Source organism: Anguilla rostrata, chromosome 11 (genome assembly GCF_018555375.3).
Source record: "Anguilla rostrata isolate EN2019 chromosome 11, ASM1855537v3, whole genome shotgun sequence".
Classification (NCBI taxonomy): Eukaryota; Metazoa; Chordata; class Actinopteri; order Anguilliformes; family Anguillidae; genus Anguilla; species Anguilla rostrata.
Window position 1 is genome coordinate 43250437 of NC_057943.1, and position 20771 is coordinate 43271207.

General features: G+C 44.8%; 1 protein-coding gene across 1 annotated transcript; it reads right to left on the bottom strand.

Moving 5' to 3' along the window:
* Positions 1-9007: 9007 nt before the first annotated feature.
* zgc:195245 (uncharacterized protein LOC565483 homolog) lies at positions 9008-19267 on the bottom strand. The gene is made up of 5 exons (XM_064300202.1): positions 18686-19267; positions 16915-16965; positions 16327-16468; positions 15399-15543; positions 9008-10257 (listed from the first exon to the last, which is right to left on the bottom strand). The coding sequence occupies exons 3-5, from the start codon at positions 16377-16379 to the stop codon at positions 10156-10158; spliced, it is 300 nt and encodes a 99-aa protein (XP_064156272.1). The 5' UTR covers positions 16380-16468; positions 16915-16965; positions 18686-19267; the 3' UTR covers positions 9008-10155.
* Between the last annotated feature and the right edge of the window lie 1504 nt (positions 19268-20771).

Consider the following 20771-nt stretch of genomic DNA (forward strand, 5'->3'; position numbering starts at 1 on the left):
TAGTGCCGTAGAACGGATGAATTTGTGTCCGCAGAGCCGCGCTTGTGTATTGGTTTGTTTACCTAGCCTCTTCGTGACTCGCGATGTATAATTCCTATAAAACTGTATGGTGTAAAGTTACACATTGGGCACAATGTGTATGCGCTAGAGATGGATATCAGTGATACCATGGTTTTGTCAAATAGCCATACCCCAGCTGGACACCACCCATATGAGAAAGCATCAGAGAGGGGGGTATCATTACTCGTCCCCTGAGCAGGCACACACACACACACACACAGGCACGCACATGCTCACACACAGGCACGCGCACGCTCACACACACACACACACACACAGGCACACACATGCTCACACACACACACACACACAGAGGCATGCACATGCTCTCTCACTAACACACAGACACACACACAGGCACGCGCATGCGCACACACATACGCATACATACAGGCACACATGCACACAAACAAGCACACACACACAGGCATGCACGTACGCACCCACACACATAGGCACGCACACACACAGGACCACACACACATACACAGGCACACACACAAATGCACGCACACACAGATAGGCATTCGCACACACACATGCCTCTACATATGTAAAATATGCATACATAAACTCACACACGTGCAAACACCACACATGCACATTCATGTGCGCTCACACACACACACATACACTCCTGTGCGCACAAACACACAGACACATATGTGCGCACACATCACACGTGCACACACACACACGTACGCACACACACACACACGTGTGCACACACACACAAACACCCACTGCCTATCTGACATGACCCATTCTTTTTGTTGTCCCCACGGGGGCCTGTCTCTGCCCTGGCAGATGGTCCCCTTTCTTCCTCTGTCTGCCCCATGTAGGAGTGAAAAGATCAGCTAATCAAACTGGCCCCCATCTCCATGTGAAAGGCTTCTGGGAGCTGCTGAGGCTTCTGGGAGCTGCCGCACACAGGGGGGTTAACCAGACTGCCAGCACACCCACTCACATGGCCACTCATGTGGAATAGCTCCACTGCCCCCCCCCCCCCCCCAGTGTCCAGGTGTTCGACTGAACAAAGTGTGTTTGTCACAGAGTGGGCCTCTACAGCCTGAATTTCTGCCTTTCAGATCCTGAAATTATAACTTATAGCAAGCATTACAAGCACAGGTGTAGTACTAGTTGCATTTTGTGGTAGAATTATGAATTTCAGTCTTCAAGTGAATGGTATGCAGTTATAGAAGAGAACACAAGAGGAACTTTGATAAAATTTCCTGAAAAACAAGATCATGTGGGCAATCATTTTTAGGGGTGATTACGGCAGGATTCACTCTTTATATGAGTGCCCTTTCTATTTCCAATTAACCTCACAGAACTGTGCTTTTCCTCCTGTAAGGTGTGTGTTGTTTTATTCAAGACATGATGCATACTTTATGGGGAGAAACTGAGAAATTTGTTACCATGACCCCCCCCCCCCCCCACCAAAGACATGAAACAAAAATCATGGAACAAAGTTGGGGATTGAGAGGAATGTGGGAGGCAGCTGAGGAGAAGGGGAGGCAGTGTGTGGCTGTGTATACCCACAGGCCAAACCACTGTACAAGGTTGAGGGAACTGCATTTTGAGTTGACCGAAAAGTACTCCATAAGATCTTTGCATAATAACTCCATTGCTGACGATACTGCAGAACTTCATACACGGACAGAAATGTGAAAGTATGGAGCCAGGAGGGCCCTTCTGTTTCTGGATTTCACACCAACATCTGCTCATCGTCACTTAAAAAGCCAATCTTTCATGTGCTCCGACATTTTAATTGCTTTTATTGATAAATTCATTAGTGACAGCATAAGATTATTAGCATAAGTTATTGTGCCCCAGTAAAAATGTGGTTTTTACTGTGGCCCAATCTCTCAGTGAACCAGCGCTGGTGTATGCAGCTAATTAGCTAATTGATCCATGGAAACTGTGTAGCCTATGGCCTGAAAGGACACAGTTGTGCACCCTGACCTGCTGACCCCTGTTCAGATGCTTATCCCTATCAGAGAGGTTATGGGACATTTATTGGGGTAACAAACAACAGCCTCCTTTGCACATATCCCAATTTGAAAGAAAACAAAGTATATTTATTTATCTATGAGATCAACAAGATGGTACCGGTCATAAATGCAAAACTTCACAAAGCTGCTGGCTAATATATTTGAACTATTTTTCATTCAAAGGATGCAATGACAAAGAAACATGAATTCATCGTAGTGCTAAAACAGGTCTGTATCTGTACTGTCTAAAAACAGTATGGTAAACATGTAACCTGGAAACGTTCGGTGGCTGCTGCATGAAGAAAAATGGGGCCATCACATCCTTGCTTGGTGAAGTGTTAAAACACACCACCAGGAAACATCTGGGGTCATAGCTGTTCATGGAAAGGGATGCATTATAGCTGTTCATGAAAAGGCATGCGTTATAGCTGTTCATGAAAAGGCATGCGTTATAGATGTTCATGAAAAGGCATGCGTTATAGCTGTTCAAGAAAATGCATGCGTTATAGCTGTTCATGAAAAGGCATGCGTTATAGCTGATCATGAAAAGACATGCGTGCGTTATAGCTGTTCATGAAAAGGCATGCGTTATAAACAATAAGTAATGTGCTGCATACCCCAGCAGAATCAAAAGATTTTTTAAATCCCTTGGACATGGTATTATAATATTTTTCATTATTATCGCTGTATCAATGCACTTTTTTTCAATGGTTCATTGGATAACACTAACTGTTATCATTTATAACATGTGAGAAAGCATTTCCTTAATTTGACAATTCAAATATTACAAGATTCAGCCTAAAGCTAAAGCTATTGTCCCCATTTCTTGGGCCCTCATAGGTCTAACAAACATTGGCAGCTATTATAAAATTATGATATAAACAGTGTTGTCATGATTTAATAATTATTTAAAACAAGTTAAATAATTATTGTATATTATTGATATTACCAATAGTTGTCTCTAGTATGTCAGATTTTGTAAAGGTTAGTAACTCTTGCACATTTATGTACAGAAAACAACTATCAAAGATTAAGTATTTATGAAAATCATCTGTCATGGTTTGTACTGTGCAGTGTGTAATCTTATATGTCATATGTGTAGTAATATCAGCTACAATCAACTTTGCATATTGCATCTAATCTCCGTCAGTTAGGGTGGTCAATTCTGACTTTTTTTTTTGGAAAAAAATCAAGAAAGGAAATGGATAGTCAAATGAGCATCAGATATTCTTCTAGCTGTGTGCAGGGAATGTCTGTGAACAGTGCTATACATATTGTAAAAAAGAAAAAGAAATTGAACATTGACATACACCTAAGTCACTGATTAACTGGAGCTCATTTAAGACTTTAATTCATACGTTTATTTTATCTGAACTCCAGACATGAGGCAGTTAAATCCAGTCACTAGCTGCAGAGATTGACCTAGCTATGCAGAACCAACAGGGGGCAGCATATATCCACATTATTCCTCAAGAGGTTTAACATACCAAATACTTACAGAAAGAGGTGTGGCATGAAATTCTGGGCCCGGTGCATGTTCGGTCTCTGTGGACCCCCAATTTATATATAAAACTAGACCAAACCAAACTTTTTAACCAACCCCCTCTTATGAAAACATATCTTTGTTTCATTTTCCCATATAATTGCATTCTGCTATTACAGCCATCAAATGAAAATGATAATTACTGGCTATTTATAAAATCTTGGAACAAAAACAAGACTGAACAAAAACCCATCAAACCCTAGTTTGAACTCCATCTCTACAGCATCTAAAAAGGAAAATAACAGTTTGTGAGATTCCAAAGATGTTAGAGATAACTGCACTACACGGATAAAAATAGTAGCCAAAAGGTGCTTTTGGAAAGAGGAGGAGATGCACAGAAGGTTCAGTTTGCCAGTAAAAAATATGCAAAGGTTCACCTGACAAATTTGCGAGCTCTCTTAATGGCGATGCTAAAAGCAACCCAAGGTCTTAATAAATGTGCACTCTGTCTCTCTGTTATATTACAGTTTCAGTTCAGCTCCTCCAAATGCAAGTATTTAACTTGTACATAAATATACTGTACACAGCATAGAACAGTACACACTTTTTAATAGATCAGCTTTAAAAACATAACGGGAAGTCTGTAAATGCTTAATGGAAACGGAAGCATCTTTCACAAACACAGCCGCTCTGTCCGAGTACAAACTGCACAAATTCTGCAATTTCCCTTACAGATACTGAAAGCTCAGATGAACTACAGGTTCACACAGAACCATGTGTAAGTCACATTTCTCAGTCACATTAATTCATTTCTAAAAGAGAACCAGGAAGTGACCATTTGAACTCTCGGGCCTGTCGAGACACATTTCTCGTGTGAAAATGTGAGTTCTTTGCAAACCTTTCACTGGCCAATAAGCTGCTTTGTGACAAAGCTCCTTTGTTAAAAGCGCTATACAAATAAAAATTGATTGATTGATTGACCAGTTTATAGAAATTTCAGTATTAACAAACAAACTCAGTAAAGTCTCTATTGTTTCATTTGACACAATTCTAACCATATAACTATATATAGTCAAAACATATATATATATAATCAAAAATAATTTAACCCAATACTTACCTAACTTCACTTTTTGCCAGCACAGGTCAATGTGCACATATCCACTTACTGCTGATTGTGATCAATGTCTCTCCCGAATGAATACTTAATGTGTGAGTGATCCTACTCTCCCAAATCACAAAGCCATCACAGTGAACAGCACAGCCCTAACCCTAGCCCGGCAAGCATTACCTACGGTAACCAGAGGATACAGCAGTTGCTCAGCGGGTCCAGTCAGGGAGCATACAGTCCCACTAGCTGCCCTGTGGGGACCCACCTGGCACAGCTGTTGGTCCATCATCATTTTGCAAGAGGGCATATAATGACCTGCTGGTGGATAGCTGGGAAAAGGCATGCGAGATGAGGGTCAGCTGTTTAAAAAATACAAAATAGTTGGCCAGAATGGCAGCGTGAAGACGAACACCAGGTCTGCCATCGCTAGGTTCGCCACAGAGGCGTCCACCAGCCGCTGACTCCTGCCCTGACTGCACAGACCATGATCACAAACGCCAGTGAAGAAGAGCTGACTCCTGCCCTGGCTGCTCATGACCATGATCACAAACGCCAGTGAAGAAGAGCTGACTCCTGCCCTGGCTGCTCATGACCATGATCACAAACGCCAGTGAAGAAGAGCTGACTCCTGCCCTGGCTGCTCATGACCATGATCACAAACACCAGTGAAGAAGATAAGCAAATACAGAAAGGCAGGTAGAGGTGAAAGAAGGCAAGTTCTGCACCCTGGTCATCCTCTTCGGTCATGTTGAATTCCAGCAGCTCTGTGAAATCATTGTAGTAGCTCGGGTCTTCCATCTCCACTGATGTAATGTGCCTGTTCTGTAGAAAAGGGAAGCTCTCTCACACAGCACTCTCACGCTGATCAGTGAGCTCCCACGGTCCAGCCACCTTAAGGCACAGTGCCAACCTGCCACCGTAGGGCACAGTGCCACCCTGCCACCGTAAGGCACAGTGCCACCCTGCCACCGTAAGGCACAGTGCCACCCTGCCACCATAAGGCACAGTGCCACCCTGCCACCCTGAGGCACAGTGCCACCCTGCCACCCTGAGGCACAGTGCCACCCTGCCACCCTGAGGCACAGTGCCACCCTGCCACTGTAAGGCACAGTGCCACCCTGGCACATGCCACCCTGCCACCTGAGGCACAGTGCCACCCTGCCACTGTAGGCACAGTGCCACCCTGGGCACAGTGCCACCCTGCCACTGAGGCACAGTGCCACCCTGCCACGTAAGGCACAGTGCCACTCCACTGGCCACAGTGCCACCCTGCCACTGAGGCACAGTGCCACCCTGCCACTGTAAGGCACAGTGCCACCCTGCCACCGTAAGGCACAGTGCCACCCTGCCACCCTGAGGCACAGTGCCACCCTGCCACCGTAAGGCACAGTGCCACCCTGCCACTGTAAGGCACAGTGCCACCCTGCCACCCTGAGGCACAGTGCCACCCTGCCACCGTAAGGCACAGTGCCACCCTGCCACTGTAAGGCACAGTGCCACCCTGCCACCCTGAGGCACAGTGCCACCCTGCCACTGTAAGGCACAGTGCCACCCTGCCACCGTAAGGCACAGTGCCACCCTGCCACCGTAAGGCACAGTGCCACCCTGCCACCGTAGGCACAGTGCCACCCTGCCACTGTAAGGCACAGTGCCACCCTGCCACCGTAAGGCACAGTGCCACCCTGCCACCGTAAGGCACAGTGCCACCCTGCCACCCTGAGGCACAGTGCCACCCTGCCACCCTGAGGCACAGTGCCACCCTGCCACTGTAAGGCACAGTGCCACCCTGCCACCCTGAGGCACAGTGCCACCCTGCCACTGTAAGGCACAGTGCCACCCTGCCACCGTAAGGCACAGTGCCACCCTGCCACCCTGAGGCACAGTGCCACCCTGCCACTGTAAGGGACAGTGCCACCCTGCCACTGTAAGGCACAGTGCCACCCTGCCACCCTGAGGCACAGTGCCACCCTGCCACCCTGAGGCACAGTGCCACCCTGCCACCTGAGCACAGTGCCACCCTGCCACCCTGAGGCACAGTGCCACCCTGCCACCGTAAGGCACAGTGCCACCCTGCCACCGTAAGGCACAGTGCCACCCTGCCACCGTAAGGCACAGTGCCACCCTGCCACCGTAAGGCACAGTGCCACCCTGCCACTGTAAGGCACAGTGCCACCCTGCCACCATAAGGCACAGTGCCACCCTGCCACCCTGAGGCACAGTGCCACCCTGCCACCCTGAGGCACAGTGCCACCCTGCCACCCTAAGGCACAGTGCCACCCTGTCACCCTGAGGCACAGTGCCACCCTGCCACCGTAAAGCACAGTGCCACCCTGCCACCCTGAGGCACAGTGCCACTCTGCCACCCCTGAGGCACAGTGCCACCCTGCCACCTTGAGGCACAGTGCCACCCAGCCACCCTGAGGCACAGTGCCACCCTGCCACTGTAAGGCACAGTGCCACCCTGCCACCGTAAGGCACAGTGCCACCCTGCCACTGTAAGGCACAGTGCCACTCTGCCACTGTAAGGCACAGTGCCACCCTGCCACCGTAAGGCACAGTGCCACCCAAAGTATTTCTTTAAACTGGTACTATAAAGTATTACAAGTTTAAAAATATTAAATAATGATGTTCAAAATATTATGGTTGAGAAATCACCAAAACTGCAGGTCGGTTGAACCATTTACTGAACAGCATTGCAGCAGCACCAACAGGCAGTAGAGGTTTTCTGGAAATGAATTCTTAGGGAGTTCCGAGGCTTGCAAATCAAGAGCGGGAAACATGGACTACAACAATGGAGGAAGCCCTCGTGAACTGCAACTCATTTGGCACAAAAGGCCAATGATGTCTGTCCACCTGATAAATCCTTAGTACTATCCGATTCTTAATGCCAAAAACATTGATTCTTTCATGAAACAAAATGTTTGACCCTAGCAAAATTTCAGATCTTTTTAAAAAATGACATGCAAAGTCCAGCTGTCAAGGCAGGAGATTTTACTTCTGATCTCATAGGTTTGACACAACATATTTCGCACAAAACATCCAAGGAATAAACACCGCAAAGCATATTCCATATATTTGCATCTTCATCAACATCCGGACTGTAGCTAAAAATTATCTTTCACCAACCTGCTTTTCTGGACAAGCTGGATCTACAGTTGCAAATAGCTATGATGTTGTGCTATAGGTAAACAAGAAATCACAATACAGCCATTGCAATGCTAAAGAGTATGAATATAATCTAAATGTTTTCAAACATAAGGCTAAAAATGAATTGTAAAAATCTTTAAAACACATTTAAAGCATGTATTAAACTGGAAAATCCTTGACTCAACCTACCAAATATATGAAAACATTTTTTGTTGCACACTGTGCAGCCAGAATGTGACAATGAGACAAAGTTTAGAATGAAGATACAGCAACTTGGATGAGAAACTTGGAGGCTGCTAAATGTATTGAATATGATATGCATTTCTTTAATGAATCCGATGAATTCAGGCCTTAGAGGGTTCTCAGTTATCTGGTTTACTGTGTCTGCATGATAACTAATAGAAGTAGTATCTCGCCATTGGAGAGCCATAGAGTTTGCTGATTGTTACTCATCACAAAATTGATCTGTTAAAGAATGAAACAATGAAAAATCACTGATTGGCGGCAGTGTAGCACAGTGGGTAAGGAACTGGGCTTGTAACCGAAAGGTCGCTGGTTCGATTCCCGGGTAAGGACACTGCCGTCGTACCCTTGAGCAAGGTACTTAACCGAAATTGCTTCAGTATATATCCAGCTGTATAAATGGATACAATGTATAATGCTATGGTAAAGCTGTGTAAGTTGCTCTGGTTAAGAGCGTCTGCTAAATGCCTGTACTGTAATGTTTTGTTTGAGTTTGTGGTGGGATAGCCAGCTTGCAGATTAACTGGCCTTCCTTCATCAGGGCCAATTAGCCGTAGCTTAAATAGTACTTTCATTGTAAACGTATTTTGCGAGTTGTTCTACATTCAGAATACAACAAACTACAATTATTTGGGGGGATGATAAAAAGTAGGCACAAAATGACAACAGCTACTACTATAATTTTAGAAATTTTCCAATATAATTTTACCTATAAGATCTGCAACTAAGTGCACAGCACCCAACCAGCCATACAAGGTGGCACAACTACCTCTGTGCCGTTCACCTTTCTATGCATATATATATATATATATACACATATATATATATATATATAATGAAAACAACATAAGCAGGCTGATTAAATTAACAGTAGGTTTTGCCCTGTCATTCTGGAGTGAATTCTTAGAAGTCAAACCTGCCACAAAAAGACAATATAAAGATGGATTGTTTTGAAAATAATAAAAAAAATTTCACCCTGGTAAAGTGCTATAAAAACAAAAAAGAACAACGCATTTACTGGAGACAGCACATCTCCACAGTTTTCAGACAAATCCATGCACACAAATAACAACAAGACAAACACTATCACTGCAACCAAGCACATGCATCGCAGTTCCCCTCACCCAACAGAGCATACTGGTCTCACACTAGTCTGTGTTGACTCATGTCCGACAGGCTTTCTCTTCTCTCTGCAGCATAACTCATTAGTAAATTTGGATTATTGTATGTTTGTTCACAGGTTTCAGTGAATGCACAAATGGTACAGTAAAAGACAACATATTTATTTGAATTCATATTTGACCATTGTGTTTTCAATTTGGCACAATGACCAAATTAAATTTAAGAATACGTGATCAGGAGGGCGGCACGGTGGTGCAGTGGGTAGCACTGTCGCGTCGCAGCAAGAAGGTCGTGGGTTCGAATCTCGGCTTGGGGCCTTTCTGTGTGGAGTTTGCATGTTCTCCCCATGTCCGCGTGGGTTTCCTCCGGGTACTCCGGTTTCCTCCCACAGTCCAAAGACATGTAGGTAGGCCGATTGGAGACTCTAAATTACCCGATGGTATGAGTGTGTGAGTGAAGGGTGTATGCGTCCCTGCGATAGATTAGAGGCCTGTCCAGGGTGTATTCCTGCCTCTCGCCCAATGCATGCTGGGATAGGCTCCAGCACCCCCCGCGACCCTGCCCAGGATAAGCGGGTATAGATAATTGATGGATGGATGTGTCCGGGACTGACACTATCAGATTTCTCAATGGAGGACAAACTTGGTCAGCTGGGAGAGTTAGTGCAGAAACAGTTCCTTGGTATCCCAGAATCCTTTGTGTCTCAGCCACCGGGTTCTGTATAAAGGTAACTAACACAGGTGTGTCTAGTGTCTAGCAAGGACCACAATGGAAATAAGTCTTGTGACTTTTTTGTGTTATCCTTGACGCTCTTTTAATTGTGCATGTACATTGGTGTTTGCAACCATGTAATTGTCCTTTTAAAGTGAATCGTCAAATAAATAAACTAAAACTAAACTAAAACTAGTGAATGTGATGCTGTCTGGTGGGGCTTATGATCCTTGGGGCAGCATTGGGGGGATCAGGGGTTGGGGATCATGGGCGTTCCCGTCACCTCACTGTCCTGATGTCTGGATGTGCCGCAGTTTCTCCTTCACCCGCACAAATTCTGGAATGTTCTCCTGGTCCAACCTCCTCTTCACCTCCTCCTGTTCGTACTGTGGGTCACAAGATCACCATGGTTACGCCAAGCAGAGCTAGCACAGATTCTTTAGACTCACAAGATGCTTGGTTCCTGTGTTCATTTGCAGCTAAAATGTATGAGCCTTAAGATGGAAACAGTAGTTTCTGGTGCTATATTTCAATACAGAATGTCCATGGCTACAGTAATGTCCTTGGCTTAATAAATTAAAGAAATGCATCAAATTGAAATGTTTCAGCTTCAACAGCAGGGTAGTCAGAACTTTCAATGTTAACAATACAGAGTGAAATATCAGGTGTAGAATCTGTACAGCCAATTACTGAGGCACAAGATGCCACAAGAGTCCAGACAGTGTACTTGCAGTAAAGCAGTAATGCAGTAGTGTGTCATTCAAGGGCTTAACTGTGACTATGTCTTTGCAACCGACAGTCAAGGCCTTGCTGACGAGAGCAAGAGGCAGAAACATAATATAAATGCTTGCATGTGGCATAGGTCACAGGTATTATATGTGAACTTACAGCAAGATATTGAATCAAAAATTCACAGAATATGCCTCTAGTCATTCAAAATACACTTTTTGCATTTTACATTGTGACAAATTTTTCCCATTGTTTTATCCTCAAAAAAACAATGATAGCAGTCTCAACTGTGCAGGTCAACTACATTACAAATGATAAGAAGCTTCTGGGCGCAGATCCCAGACAGTCCAAATATAGGCCCTAGCAGTTATTATTTCTGATGCTCTGCTTCCACATTCAGAGCAGCCAGGTCAGGCCAGCAGTTAGAGACAGTTTGTGTTTAATGTCTTTTGCAAACGACTCGGATGGCTGCTTTTGACACTTATCCAACATCAGGCCTTGGAGGTGCAAACATCGCTGCAAATACCAACCATACAACACCTCCTCGGTGTTAACTGTTCATGCTACTACTGAAAGTTGCAAACATCTGTATTTTTGTAACAATCATCTGTTGATAACAACTCCTTATCATGACCACGCCCTTTACCCCAATTAGCCGGATAAGGACCAAGGGGATTAGAAGAGCCAAAAGTTCAGGCTAGAAGCACCCCAAGAAGCGGCAGGAAGGACTATGAGCACAAGCACACCCTGTCTTGTCCCGCATGAGCGCGGCTGCAGAAACGCAGTCTATTAACGCGTGAACGCGGGGAGTGTCGTCCCACACCCCCTGCAGCCTGGATGTGTGTGAACATGGGGCGTGACGTACTGTTTCTGTGTTTCGGGTTTAAGGTTTCCTTCACCTCACTGCTTTGGAATACAGCATTTTTAATTTGTGTGAGCTAAGATAGCCAATATTGTTTCTTATAACTTGGCCCAAGTTTGATATCAGTACTTTTATTGGCAGGCCTAGATTTTGCAAGTTTGAAATAATGACTGGTAGGCACCCATTGTGCTTGTACCTTTTCATATTATTCATCATCATCTTTTTCTTTTGGCTAGGGTGTCTATGGCAGCCCCTAGAACCGTACGGTAAAAAGTGTTGAAATTTGGTGCACTGATTGGGGACAGTCCCATGATTCTTTTCACCAAGATTCATGTTTCCACCTCGAGCGCTCTAGCACCACCAACGGGTCAAAGTTGGAGGTACGTTTATGCATGTAAGTTTTCAGCTGTATGCCCGATTTTAAAAAACGAGGTACCGTTGGATTTCTTGGATCAAGCCGAGTTCATTGACGTCAATTTTGACATATTGGAAAATGAAAGTGTTTGTCATATTTTTAAAAGGGAGTGTTTTTTTTACACAACGGACCAAATCGCAACGCAGATTTCAGTGATTAATTTCAGAGCCCTCTGTACTAATGTTATACACTCTGTCTGTCGGCTCGTTAACAAGAACGCTAACGTTAAATTTAGTCAAAATGGCCAAAGGGAAACAATCTGGGTGGGTGTATTTTATTAGGATTTCAGAAATATAAATGAGTCCAAGGGGGGATCTGAACCCATGCCTGTCAATTGTGCACACGTCCCATAGGCAGACAAGCTACCCAGAGAGCTGAGCTACTAGTGAAGTAGTTTCTGGGGTCGCAAATATGTTTTTTTAAAAACGTGTGCACTTCTATAGAAGTCATTTTGCATGTGTATCCAAAGTTTTTATTGGCTGATGTAGCTATATGTCTGATAATGAGATCTATTCTTTCTGGGCTTGGAGCATTTGTGATGACATAATCGGCAGGAAAAAGTAGAAGAGAAAGAAGAAGAAGAAAAAGAAGGTGGAGAGATGTAGAAGCTGTATGGGAGATTAGTTCTGGAGTGCTGTATCTCCTGCAGTTTGAGCTGTATATGAGCTCTGGAGCGCTGTATCTCCTGCAGTTTGAGCTGTATATGAGCTCTGAGGTGCTGTATCTCCTGCAGTTTGAGCTGTATATGGGCTCTGGAGTGCTGTATCTCCTGCAGTTTGAGCTGTATATGAGCTCTGGAGCGCTGTATCTCCTGCAGTTTGAGCTGTATATGAGCTCTGGAGTGCTGTATCTCCTGAAGTTTGAGCAGTATATGAGCTCTGAGGTGCTGTATCTCCTGCAGTTTGAGCTCTATATGAGCTGTGGAGTGCTGTACCTCCTGCAGTTTGAGCTGTATATGAGCTCTGGAGCGCTGTATCTCCTGCAGTTTGAGCTGTATATGAGCTCTGGAGCGCTGTATCTCCTGCAGTTTGAGCTGTATATGGGCTCTGGAGTGCTGTATCTCCTGCAGTTTGAGCTGTATATGAGCTCTGGAGCGCTGTATCTCCTGCAGTTTGAGCTGTATATGAGCTCTGGAGTGCTGTATCTCCTGAAGTTTGAGCAGTATATGAGCTCTGAGGTGCTGTATCTCCTGCAGTTTGAGCTCTATATGAGCTGTGGAGTGCTGTACCTCCTGCAGTTTGAGCTGTATATGAGCTCTGGAGCGCTGTATCTCCTGCAGTTTGAGCTGTATATGAGCTCTGGAGTGCTGTATCTCCTGCAGTTTGAGCTGTATATGAGCTCTGGAGCGCTGTACCTCCTGCAGTTTGAGCTGTATATGAGCTCTGGAGTGCTGTATCTCCTGCAGTTTGAGCTGTATATGAGCTCTGGAGTGCTGTACCTCCTGCAGTTTGAGCTGTATATGAGCTCTGAGGTGCTGTATCTCCTGCAGTTTGAGCTCTATATGAGCTGTGGAGTGCTGTACCTCCTGCAGTTTGAGCTGTATATGAGCTCTGGAGCGCTGTATCTCCTGCAGTTTGAGCTGTATATGAGCTCTGGAGTGCTGTACCTCCTGCAGTTTGAGCTGTATATGAGCTCTGGAGTGCTGTATCTCCTGCAGTTTGAGCTGTATATGAGCTCTGGAGTGCTGTACCTCCTGCAGTTTGAGCTGTATATGAGCTCTGGAGTGCTGTATCTCCTGCAGTTTGAGCTGTATATGAGCTCTGGAGTGCTGTATCTCCTGCAGTTTGAGCTGTATATGAGCTCTGGAGTGCTGTATCTCCTGCAGTTTGAGCTGTATATGAGCTCTGGAGTGCTGTATCTCCTGCAGTTTGAGCTGTATATGAGCTCTGGAGTGCTGTATCCTCTGCAGTTTGAGCTGTATATGAGCTCTGGAGTGCTGTATCTCTGCAGTTTGAGCTGTATATGAGCTCTGGACGCTGTATCTCCTGCAGTTGAGCTGTATATGAGTCTGGAGTGCTGTACTCCTGCAGTTTGAGCTGTATATGAGCTCTGGAGTGCTGTATCTCCTGCAGTTTGAGCTGTATATGAGCTCTGGAGTGCTGTACCTCCTGCAGTTTGAGCTGTATATGAGCTCTGGAGTGCTGTATCTCCTGCAGTTTGAGCTGTATATGAGCTCTGGAGCGCTGTATCTCCTGCAGTTTGAGCTGTATATGAGCTCTGGAGTGCTGTATCTCCTGAAGTTTGAGCAGTATATGAGCTCTGAGGTGCTGTATCTCCTGCAGTTTGAGCTCTATATGAGCTGTGGAGTGCTGTACCTCCTGCAGTTTGAGCTGTATATGAGCTCTGGAGCGCTGTATCTCCTGCAGTTTGAGCTGTATATGAGCTCTGGAGTGCTGTATCTCCTGCAGTTTGAGCTGTATATGAGCTCTGGAGCGCTGTATCTCCTGCAGTTTGAGCTGTATATGGGCTCTGGAGTGCTGTATCTCCTGCAGTTTGAGCTGTATATGAGCTCTGGAGCGCTGTATCTCCTGCAGTTTGAGCTGTATATGGCTCTGGAGTGCTGTATCTCCTGATTGAGCAGTATGAGCTTTTGAGGCTGTACTCTGCAGTTTGAGCTCTATATGAGCTGTGAGTGCTGTACCTCCTGCAGTTTGAGCTGTATATGAGCTCTGGAGCGCTGTATCTCCTGAGTTTGAGCGTATATGAGCTCTGGAGTGCTGTATCTCCTGCAGTTTGAGCTGTATATGAGCTTGGAGGCTGTACCTCCTGCAGTTTGAGCTGTATATGAGCTCTGGAGGCTGTATCTCCTGCAGTTTGAGCTGTATATGAGCTCTGGAGTGCTGTACCTCCTGCAGTTTGAGCTGTATATGAGCTCTGAGTGCTGTATCTCCTGCAGTTTGAGCTCTATATGAGCTTGGAGTGCTGTACCTCCTGCAGTTTGAGCTGTATATGAGCTCTGGAGGCGCTGTATCTCCTGCAGTTTGTGCTGTATATGAGCTCTGGAGTGCTGTACCTCCTGCAGTTTGAGCTGTATATGAGCTCTGGAGGCTGTATCTCCTGCAGTTTGAGCTGTATATGAGCTCTGGAGTGCTGTACCTCCTGCAGTTTGAGCTGTATATGAGCTCTGGAGTGCTGTATCTCCTGCAGTTTGAGCTGTATATGAGCTCTGGAGTGCTGTATCTCCTGCAGTTTGAGCTGTATATGAGCTCTGGAGTGCTGTATCTCCTGCAGTTTGAGCTGTATATGAGCTCTGGAGTGCTGTATCTCCTGCAGTTTGAGCTGTATATGAGCTCTGGAGCGCTGTATCTCCTGCAGTTTGAGCTGTATATGAGCTCTGGAGCGCTGTATCTCCTGCAGTGTGAGCTGTATATGAGCTGTGAGGTGCTGTATCTCCTGCAGTTTGAGCTGTATATGAGCTGTGAGGTGCTGTATCTCCTGCAGTTTGAGCTGTATATGAGCTGTGAGGTGCTGTACCTCCTGCAGTTTTAGCTGTGTGAGAGATAAGCTCTGAGGTGCCGTACCTCCTGCAGTCTGAGCTGCCTCTTGCGGAGCTCCTGCTCCAGGTCGGAGGGCTGCTGCAGGGCCTGCTCCTGCTCCCTGTGCTGCTCCATTCTCCTCTGCTCCAGCCTCCGCTGCAGCTCCGGCTTCTCTCCCGACTGCAGTACCCTGAATACACAGGGGCAGTCACGCACACAGGGCACAGTCACATACACTGAGATGCTGACTGAGCTCACAGGTTGGACGTGGTCACAGAAAAACGTTTTCTTTAGATCTGGGCCATGCACTGCCATTTTGGAGGGCGAGGTTTGATCACAGGCTGAGGGGTTAATGTGACTGAGGAGGTGGGGGGGGGGGGGGGGGGGGGGTATTTACATTGAGAACCAGGGGGGTCTTGGGGGTTGGGAAGGTAGATGACGATCACAAAGTGCCAAAAAAATCACTGCAGCCAAAATCCACTTGTTCTGTCTCAGAACAGGAGGCATATGCTTCAGCATACACTGGTGTCTGTCTGTGTGTCCGTCCTGCTTCAGATTTAAGAGGTAATCTACACTCAATGACCATGTTATTAGGTACATCTGCTTGTTAACACAAATACCGCGCTCTGTAAACAGTGAACATGCAGCTGCATCTCAATATATAAAGTATGCAGACATGGTGAAGAGATTGTTAGCTGTTGTTTGACCAAACATTAGAAATGGGCAAGACGTGTGATCCATGGTGTGATGACATCAGTGCTCCTTTCAGGACTGGAGTTGTGCACCCTGATGTGCTATTACTGATGTAACATTTCTGCCTGCAAAACGAAGTTTAGGACAATAAAGCCTTTGAAAATGAAACAGAATCTGTGATTTAATATACATTTTCATCAGTGATATGGACATGCTCATATGCGGTAGACTGTGATGATCAGCAGTGATCAGTTTCGAGGACTGTTCTCTGGCTGCTCACCGTTTGTGGCTTAGCAACAGCTCGCGTGGCAGGTCATGGCTCGGCGTGTCCATCGCGGGATTGATCGGTTTCTTGATGGGCTTGGCCCCCTCCGTGTTCTCTGAAGCCAGGCGTGATGTGGAATGATAACAGGCGTAGCTCTCTAAAATGGCAAATATGCATCAGCAACCAGTAGGTGGCACCACAAATAAAACCAGAATATTTTAGTCTCTAAACTGGTTTTAGAACAATCAACTCTGGATTGGATTCCTGTTTTCAGTACTTAAACATTGTATCCCTGAGAAATCAAATCTGCATTTCAATCCAGACTGGCCCAAAAATAACAGCTGATGGCAAAACTGATGTTTTTTTTTTGGTGTGCTACATGTATTCATCATATTCAAATATGTATTCATATTTCTTGTTAGGGACACAGTAAAAACATTGCTGCACTGGTAAAAAATATTTTAAAAATATTAGACACACTGTTTTAAGTATTTATGGCATATATCATATATCAAACTAAATGTGGTCAATTAGACAACAGACAGTAACAATGGAGTATCATGGAAACAAACATAAATTAGGAATATTCTAGAGCATACTTACCTTTTAGGTGTTTTTTCAGTCCTAACCTCTGTAGAATCCCACAATGCAGGGCTGAAAAGTAGAGATAAAAACATTTTTTTGTTACAAATGCAACATGCAAGACTGAGATTGGAATCCCATTTATACCTGAATAGTAAAATGTACTATGGGCATGCAAAGAGTGGGTGCACTGACCGGATGCTGAAAGCTGGTCTAATTTTGTGTTCAGACCAACCCCAGGGACCCCTACCCAGGCTCAAGGGCATCCCAGAGACCCCCATCATATGTTAAAAGGGGTTGTATTTAAGAAAAGGTTTATAAAGATTGTGGACCTTTGGGAGGGAGTTGTATATGCAGACTGGGAAAGGGACATATGATCGCAGACTGGTCAAGGGGAGACTGGGATCACAAACACGTAGAGGGGGGGTGGTTTGAATGTGTGATTGAGGACCCCTTACGGTACCTTTGCGGACCCCCAGAGGACCCTTGATTGAAAATCCAGGGTTCAGAGAACAACAAGTTTCGGCCCTAGGTCATTAGTGTGATAGCCATACCCCAGGCCAACTCCATAAAGCCTTTTGGGCTGGCTTTGCACGCTGCAGCTTTTGTCCTTTGAAACTTTGTTGCATTTGCGTTTCACCGTGTAAACCCCCCTAAAATCACTTGAATCTTATTTGCAACTCAGCTGCTACAAGTTGTATACATCTCAGCTTTGTGAGACTAGTTTCGTGCAACAGCCAATCAAAATACAGAAAGCATAGTAGATGACGAAGTAAGGTCCAAAAGGACATCTCATTTGCCTAATACATGTTGCCTCGATTTCTCTGTCCTTGTGTTTCATCCATGTATCTCTTCCTCGCATCCTCCTTAGGGTGGAGCTAAGGAGCGAGGAAGGGACGTGAGAAAGAGACAAAAGGAGTGAATAAATAAATGACTGGAATGAGCCTATGAATGCCCAATACTGTCCTTGATACCTAAGCTCTGCTGAGTTTCATTTTCTACCCTCTGGTGGATAAAGGGTATAATTACACAAAATACCCACTGCGCTCACACAGCAATGTAGATGGTCAGCTAATACCTTTGTACAAAGCAGATGTAACTTTATCCAGTACAATCCACAGAAAAGTGAACAGCAGAAGCTTTATCACCAGGCTGCACAGCATTTGCCAAGCCCTCCATCTTTGAAAATACTTGTACAAACTCTCTACAACATTCTATTTCTACATAATAAATATACATTGTTATGCATATTAAATTGCGTGTTTTATAGAATATCTGTTCAATATTTATGCTTGCACATCTTTGTCATTGCGTGATGGACATAATGTTGCTTGCATAAATGCAATGTTACATAATGGATATATAATTAAATTAAAAACCATTCTAAAGCATTCGTAAATATGAGAAATATGAATGTAGCATTTTGGGAAGTTCACAGCCTTCAGAGATCACAGATATTGTAACACATATTAGAATATATCTGCTGAATTGAATTGAACATATTTTTCCACATATCATATAAATTGTAATACTAGTTCATTCTGCCACATGATGAGACAAATTAATCATAACCATGCCCAAGAAATTAAGCCATCTGTTCAAAGAGAAAGGCAACAATCAAATGAATCACTTGCCAGATGCTTATTGGCTCAGGGGCCCAGTTTTTAAACTTTCAAGGTTTACAATGTATTATTTGTTGATGGTTCAACGTCTTTGGAATGTCCCAGGGTTTCTCTAAGCTGCACTCAAGTAGAGTATCTATTACACTAAATGTACAACCATCTAACCTTACCTGTGCGTGGAGTACAGCAACGTATCAGCTGACAGACTTTACACGTCCAAAAGAAACTAACTCTGATCCATCTTAGCTCGCCCACAAAACAAACTGCATCCTTAGGATGGGAAAACTGCAGCTTTCGGCACGTCTTCCGGGTGCTGTTTAAAGTCCTTGTTGGGGAAACCAGTTTACTCAACTCTAACCACTCCGCACTGAAAAATTGAAGAGCAAGCTTTCACATTTACAAGGAACCAGAAGGTAGAATACACCGGAAACGGTGTATTCTTGTCAACCTGGCCATCTGGCTAAACCATGGGTCTCCCGCGTTCCAACTTCCCGTCTGCATGACAGCCTGTTACAGCGCGGACCGCGCCACGACGCGTCCACGCGAGTCTCCGCATTTAGGAGCTCCTTGCGATCGGTGCCCCTGCAGTCGCTTCGTTTATCAGGAAACTGAGGATAAAGGAGAGTGACACTGATCCTCGGAGTGCCTCGTTGAGCCGGAGCCAAACGCAGGTAGCGCCAGGTGTGATTAGGGCAAACCGATCTCCTGACATCTTCGCTCTTCAGTCGCTCAGCCCCTCTTATAGGCGAATCCGGCCAAGATGCCAGACGAGAGACTCCACCTACCCTGGCGGCTCAAATAGCCTCATGGACTGCGGGTTCTTTCATTTCTTTGATGCCTGACTCCTATTTCAATACAGCCGATTGCCATTGTGCAAGCAAGCGCGATTCTATTGTTTTCGCACTGCATCGAGACGGATAAAGGGATAGCTTCAAATCATCGAGCAGCATATAGTTACCGTTTGTGTAGATTATGGAGTAATCTAGTGGTAGCCTACTTTGATTGATGACGACATGTGCCGTATGCCCACATATTTGAGGACTGTCTGGTTAGGGACCAATCAGTATAACAATAGCATGATGTGCAAGATGACATTTTTGTATATTTATTTCATTGGTGACCCTCAGACGTCTTTTTGTTTGTGTGAAATAAGCCTACATATTGGTTTTTGGTAGTCTTACGAAGTTGGTCAGTGTGCACTATTGCATATGCCAGCGTGTAGAAAGTGGTCGAGGAGACTGCTGTCATTGGGAGGTGCAACTGTTGGCCTGAAGGAACCCATGTTCACTTTTTTCCGAAGGCTGTATCAGCTGGACACACTTACACACCCACACTATGCCAAAACACATGCTGTGAGTATGGAGCTTCCAAAACAATCTCGTTTTTGTTTTAATGTAATGTCAGGTCATATATGGCGTCTCCTCACTGTGTGATAAGAGCTGTAAAATCCACAAAGTGTTGTTGAGGATCACACATCAATTTTCCATTAGATTAAAAAATATGCTATGGGCCTAAATCTAAATACAATGACATCTGGAAATGTTAGATTTGGCTTCTGTTAAATGTGTTACAAAATTTTAATTTAAATACCCCACGTCAGCAAAAACTAATAACTGGTATAATAGACCTTAACACCAGATTGTAAAGATTTAAACAAACGGTTTTCATATTGATCCATTTCTGCCATCAACTGGAAAAATAAAGAAAGTATTCTTGGATAACATTTTTTAAAATAACGACTGATACATTCGTTGAATTAAAAAAAACAGACTGCGGGAAATTCAGATTTAGTTGCTTTGAGGGATGTCGATAAGTAGGCCTGCGAGTGGTGTAGACAAGTTTGTGTTCAACGTTTTGAGTTTCAACGGTTCACGCATTCAGGACAAAGCAAGCAGGTAAATCAAGGGAATTATATTAGTTAGCTCTTCCTGTCTGCAGTCGCTTTTCACAACAATGCATTTTGCTTGAGAGCAGAGTCAAGCTGGCTATGAATAGCTAGGAAATAAGGGAGGTCATTTAAGGATTTAGTGCACACGATCTGGTGCCATAAGCCCATAGTCAAACAAGGCTGCGTCCATGAATTGGCTTCAGGCGCCACTGAGCAGCAGAAGCTGTCTCCAGTTCTTGTATTTCAATTTTGTAACCAACCCTAGTCCTGGAGATCTACCATTCTGTCGGTTTTCATTTGAACCCTAATTTGGCACACCTGATTCTAGGCTATTAATTAGCAGCTCAATGAGATCTCTAGCTGTTGAA

Excerpts from the sequence above, each read along its gene's own strand:
- zgc:195245 (XM_064300202.1), bottom strand. The coding sequence starts at position 16,379 with ATGGACACGCCGAGCCATGACCTGCCACGCGAGCTGTTGCTAAGCCAC. Across the intron at positions 15,544-16,326 it reads CTGTTGCTAAGCCACAAACG|GGTACTGCAGTCGGGAGAGA; the intron begins GTGAGCAGCCAG and ends CTGTGTATTCAG. Across the intron at positions 10,258-15,398 it reads GGCAGCTCAGACTGCAGGAG|TACGAACAGGAGGAGGTGAA; the intron begins GTACGGCACCTC and ends TGTGACCCACAG.